Source organism: Mandrillus leucophaeus, unplaced genomic scaffold, assembly GCF_000951045.1.
Source record: "Mandrillus leucophaeus isolate KB7577 unplaced genomic scaffold, Mleu.le_1.0 Scaffold822, whole genome shotgun sequence".
Taxonomy (NCBI): Eukaryota; Metazoa; Chordata; class Mammalia; order Primates; family Cercopithecidae; genus Mandrillus; species Mandrillus leucophaeus.
In genome coordinates this window covers 781,122-787,069 of record NW_012108942.1, presented here as the reverse complement: position 1 = coordinate 787,069, position 5,948 = coordinate 781,122, and the positions used below count along the sequence as shown (strand labels likewise).

General features: G+C 48.2%; 1 protein-coding gene across 1 annotated transcript in view; it reads left to right on the top strand.

Moving 5' to 3' along the window:
* Positions 1-5,948, top strand: part of TTL (tubulin tyrosine ligase) — a 56,625-nt gene that overhangs the window by 44,360 nt on the left and 6,317 nt on the right. Inside the window, exon 6 of the mRNA XM_011968031.1 lies at positions 2,697-2,840. Coding sequence (XP_011823421.1) covers positions 2,697-2,840 — 144 coding nt within the window. The remainder of the gene's footprint in view (positions 1-2,696; positions 2,841-5,948) is intronic.

The window sequence follows — 5,948 nt, the reverse complement described above, 5'->3', positions numbered from 1 at the left end:
ACCCGGCCTCCATTTTATATTTCAGTATTTTCTCTCTCTCTTTTTTTACAATGAGCATCTATTCAACTTTGAAATCTTCCTTAATTGTAATATTTTAAAGAATATTCTAATTAAAACAGGCTAGGTACATTGGCTCATGCCTGTAATCCCAGCACTTTGGGAGGCTGAGGCAGGCAGATCACTTGGGCCCAGGAGTTCAAGACCAGCCTGGGCAACACGGCAAAACTCTGCCTCTACAAGATACAAAAAAAGTAGTAGGGTGTGGGGGTGTGTGCCTGTAGTCCCAGCTACTTGGAAGGCTGAATTGGGAGGATTGCTTGATCTTGGGGAGGTCAGGGCTGACTGCAGTGAGCCATGATTGGGCCACTGCACTCCAGCCTGGGCGACAGAGTGCGACCCTGTCTCCTGCTTTTTTTTTGGAGATAGAGTTTTGCTGTTTCCCAGGCTGCAGTGCAATGGTGTGATCTCGGCTCACTGCAACCTCCGTCTCCCATGTTCAAGCCATTCTCCTGCTTCAGCCTCCCGAGTTGCTGGGTTACTGGGATTGTAGGCATGCACCACCACAGCCAACTAATTTTTTTTTTTTTTTTTTAAAGCAGAGAGCCAGGGTTTCACCATGTTGGCCAGGCTGGTCTCAAACTCCTGACCTAGAGTGATCCAACTGCCTCGGCCTCCCAGTACGCTAGGATTACAGGTGTGAGCCACCTCTCCCGGCCAAGAATATTTTAATTAAAGCAAAAGTTAAGGATATTCTTGTGTAGAACAGGTATTTTTTTTTTGTTAATGTGATATGTGCTTGTCAATGCAGGTTGAATATGAATGGGAGAAGAAATTTTTATTATAATTGGTTTTTAATTGAGTCATCTTAAAAGAACCATTTAAACCAAAATAGTTTTTAAAGGTTTAAATGTATCTATTAAAATACTTTCTTTTTAGGAAAAAAGAAAAGGAGATTGAAGTTTGTAGGGGGCCAAGGGAGGAGGATTGACCCAGGCTTCAAGTTCACAAAGGACTCAGTTCTTTATTAAAGTCATGAGTCAAAACTTGCATCTAGAGCTACGTCTTAGTCACATGAACAACAGTTCCCTGTATCTTTTTTTGTTTTGTTTTGTTTTGTTTTGTTTTTGGAGATGGAGTTTTGCTCTTTCACCCAGGCTGGAGTGAAGTGGCGCTATCTCGGCTCACTGCAACCTCTGCCCCCTATGTTCAAGTGATTCTCCTGCCTCAGCATCCCGAGTAGCTGAGATTATAGGCACCCGCCACCATGTCTGGCTAATTTTTGTAATTTTAGTAGAGATGGGACTTCGCCGTGTTGTCAGGCTGCTCTCGAACTCGTGACCTCAGGCTATCCACCCGCCTCGGCCTCCCAAAGTGGTAGGGTTACAGGCGTGAGCCACCGCGCCCGGCCGACCCCTGTATCTTTTTCCTTCCAGATACACAGCTGTGTAGAAGGACAGTTATCTTTGGTACCCCTAGAGTCATTGTAGCACATTTAATTTACTGAGAGAAATATTTTGCCCCAGCATTCAGTTGGGTGAAAAATCAGGGAAGACCTTTATAAAACAGAAATGGCATAGGTTTTCTGGGATAGTTGTAGGTAAGAGGTATTTATTATTCCTAAATAATAGATACATGGTTATCATAATGAAATATGAAAAATTGTTCATAACAGTAACATTTATTAAATGCTTCCTAGGTGCCAGGAGTTATGACAAGTTCCTTATGTAATTATCCATTGAGCAATCACTTGTCCAAGATTTTGGCCTGACCTGAGACTTCATGTACTTGTTCATTCATTATATTTCCGAGATTCACTTTCAACTTTTTTCTGTGTCACTAAAATCGCGCCATTTTTCCATTCATTGTTGCTAATAATACTTCTTTTTTCAACATTTAGTTTCAACTTGCATAGCTCTTAAGTCTTTTAATTAGCAATAATTTGCCATTAGAACTAGAACTAGCGAAATCATGAGGTCAACATGTTTTTTTTGCAAATCCTGGCGTTCACCAAAGGGCAGTCCATTCTTTACATGGCAAGGATACATGGAAATGTTTTATGTGTTATAAACAAACATGGCAGCAGCCCAGCTGTTGGAGGAATCTTCATTTATAGAGGCCACAGCGACTCGGCACTCTACTGCTTCTTGAGACATGGGAAAGTGGCTTTTGCCTGGAAGAACATGAGTGGTTGCAGAGTTTTCTAACAAATGCTTGATAAGTAACATTCTCTTGAATAACCTAATGGTAATGAGTTGAAAAGAGAGAAATTAGGCCGGGCATAGTGGCTTGTGCCTGTAATCCCAGCACTTAGGGAGGCCGAGGCGGGTGGATCACCTGAGGTTGGGAGTTCGAGACCAGCCTGACCAACATGGAGAAACCCCGTTTCTACTAAAAATACAAAATTAGCTGGGTGTGTGGGGGCGCATGCCTGTAATCCCAGCTGCTTGGGAGGCTGAGGCAGGAGAATTGCTTGAACCTAGGAGGCAGAGGTTGCAGTGAGCCAAGATCATGCCATTGCACTCCAGCCTGGGCAAGAAGAGCAAAACTCCGTCTCAAAAAAAAAAAAAGGGAAAGAGAGAATGAAGTCAAAACTGGTATTTGTATTCATCTCATATAAAATTTTTCAAGCACACTTCATGTCTTCCCTCTGCTTTGACCACCCTGTTCTAATGAGCATTTCCCCTCCCGCCTCATAGGAACTGCCTCCTGAGCGTGGAGCCTGCCATTAGCACCAAGCACCTCCCTTACCAGAGCTTCCAGCTCTTCGGCTTTGACTTCATGGTGGATGAGGAGCTGAAGGTGTGGCTCATTGAAGTCAACGGTGCCCCTGCGTGTGCTCAGTAAGCCTGCACGTCATTGTGTTTTCACAATGGGAAGTTGGTTCTGCCGTTGGGATAGTCTGGGTACAAGTATAGACACTTTGACTGCTGTAAGGGAGGATGTCACATTGATAGGAGACGCTTGGGAGGACTCTGTCTGGCAGGGGGCTTTGCTGAGTCATTTCCTTTCCCATTTCCCCGTGTATTGTAAGCAGATAGGCCCAGTGCGGTGTCCCATGCCTGTAATCCCAGCACTTTGGGAGGCCAACGCAGGTAGGTTGTCTGAGCCCAGGAGTTCAAGACCAGCCTGGGCAACATGGCAAAACCCCATCTCTACAAAAAATACAGAAATTAGTCAGGCATGGTGCTGTGTGCCTATAGTCCCAGCTGCTTGGGAGGCTGAGGTGGGAGGATCACTTGAGCCTGGCAGGTTGAGGCTGCAATGAGCCATGATTGTGCCACTGCATTGCAACCTGGGTGACAGAGAGAGACACTGTCTCAGAAGAAAAAAAATGTAAGCAGATAGCCTGTGCTCAGGTGGGTGGTAGATGCCATGGGAGTGTTAAAGCTCCTTACCGCCAGAGAGACCCGTGTGACAAGCGGAGTGAGCAGGATCCTATGATGTGGCAACCCAGAAGTTCAGGGGCTCCTGAGGCAGGAAGGAGTCTGAGAAGGTATCTTAGACATGGTGGGTCTGGAGCTGGGGTACAAGAAAAGAGGATTCCGCTGCACCAAAGGGTGGTGGGGAGAGTCTTCCGAAAGAGGTGCAGCATCCTGCGGGTCTCGTCCTGTCTCGGGCTCTGCAGGTCTGGGAGATGCCCGGAGGAACAGAAGCTCCTGAGAACCTGCCCTCTGGAACTTCTGCTCCTCTCGGGAGAAGCCTGGCTGTAGTATGAGTGACGTGGAGTCATTAAGGAGGAAGGAAGGTAAGAGAGGACCTTCTGTGGAGGGCCTTATGTTTCAGGGAAAGTCAGTTGGACTCAATTCTCTAGTGCTGAGGGTTCTTCTTTCATGATCCACTTTCATCATGTCAAGACCCTTTCGTGGTTCCCATCTACATCTTGAAGAAATTGAGTGATTTTTCAAAATGTTTAAGAGAAAGTCCTGTACTTGCAAGGGGCAGCATCAACACACAAGTTGTTCTTTACGTAGAAGCTAGGCCTTTACCATTGCCTGATGGTTGCGACAGGCATGATTCCATCTTGTTCATCAGTCTCTGCAGCTGAGAAGTGCTTATTAGGTGCTGCCTACCTGGCCAGGCTCTGTACGAGGCCTGGGTTCACAGTGGGGGCAAAGAGAGACACAGGCTGTACCCTTCTTGGGAAGAGACTGTGGGCAGACAGAGACCAGGCAGATGTCAATTACAAACGGGAACAGGTGCTTTAATGGAGAACAAAGGATGCTGAAAGGTAACGTAACTGAGCCAAGGGCCGATGATGGGAAGTAATGTTGGAACTGAGATCTGAAGGCGAAATGCGAGTCAGATGGGCTAAGGGCGGAAGAAGGCAGGGCTCCGCACCTTCCCTCGCCAAATCGACAGTGGTGTGCCCAGTCTTACCCGCTGTCCTTTCTATCAGGGGTTTGTCCCTCCATGGTGCTCTAGACCTTACCCTCCTCCTGATCCTGTCCTCTTATCTGGCTCATTTACATTGTCACCTTTTTCCCTCTCTGATGCCTAGTTCTCATCAGCATATGCAGTCCCAGCAGATTTTCCCAACTATTCAAAAAGATGTCCTCCCCTGATGCCACATCCTGTTCCAGCAATCACACCTTCTCCGGTTCCCTTCACAGCCAAGCTTGTGGAGAGCAGCCTCTGCACAAGCTGTCTTCTCTTCCTCTGTTCCCATCCATGCTCCCATCCATTCCAGGCTGGCTCCCATCCTGATTGCCCCACAGAAGCTGTGCTTTGCAAGTCCCCAGCCAAGTCCTTATTGCCACCTCCAGCAGCCTCTTTCTGTTCCCACCCCGTTGGACCTGTCAGCAGCATTCGAGGCAGCTGACAGCACTTGCTGAGCTGCTTTCCTGTCGTGGCTGGGCACGTGGTACTAGGCAGGCTTGCCTGGGGAGGGGTGGGCAAGCTGGGCTCCGTCTTCCTCATCCAGTGCCTGTGATCTTAGGTCTGGGTGTTTGTCTCCTCTCTCTGTATGTGATCTCAGCCAGTTTCATGATTTTGAGATTACCAAATTACATCACAGCCCAGAGATACAGACTAGTATCTGCACCTGCCTTCCCTGCCAGAATGTCCCCCTGTCTACCTCCCAGACTTGCCCGTCTCAGTCGGTCGCCACCCCCCGCTCCCCACAGAGACTAAGCTCGAACCTGACAATGATCCTTCCTCTGCCTTCCCTTCCCCTCAAGTCCTGCCCATCAGGGCCCTGTGAGTTCTGCCTCTAGCCTCCAGAGCCCTTTGCCCTCCATTTGCACTGTCACCCCTGCATAGGTCATCTTCCACCATAGTGAAGGCTTTGGCATAGAGCCTCCTAACTGGGGTGCATTTCTGCTCTTGCCCCCGTGAAATTCATCCTCCCAGAGCAGCCAGTGTGTAAAGCGGACACCAGACCATGCCATTCTCCAGACTTCCCATTGCACCTGGGACACAAACCAGATTCCTCCCTCCATCTGCAAGGCCACTGCCTTACCCACCTCTCCAGCTTCCTCCCAAGTCACATTTCCCTTGATTGCTCTTATCTGCAGTGGGCCTTTGTGCTTTCTGTTAGCTGTGTGTGGAATCCCCACCACCATTACCACCGCCACCAGCCTCACCATGGCTGGCTGCTTCTTTACCGAAACAACATCTTGAGGAAGCTTTCCCTGAACAGTCCTAGCTCTGATTTTCTCTAGCCAGAGCCTTTGCAGTTTCCCTCATTACTCTGTCATCAGACTGACTCATCAGAAGAAACTGTGTGTGTGTGTGTGAACCCCTTCTTCTTTATTTCTACCCTGTCATCCATTCTGTCCGTCTTCTATTCATCCCTGGGTCTTCACTTAGCTGCCACTGGAGAGTCTTCCCCTGTCACTGGGGAGTCTTTTCCAGTGTCCCTTCAATTATGCTGAGTTGGTCCTTTTCCTGGGTGCCCCTCCCTGTAATGCAAGATGGCTCTTACACGCTCTTGAAATCGCCTGCCTTCC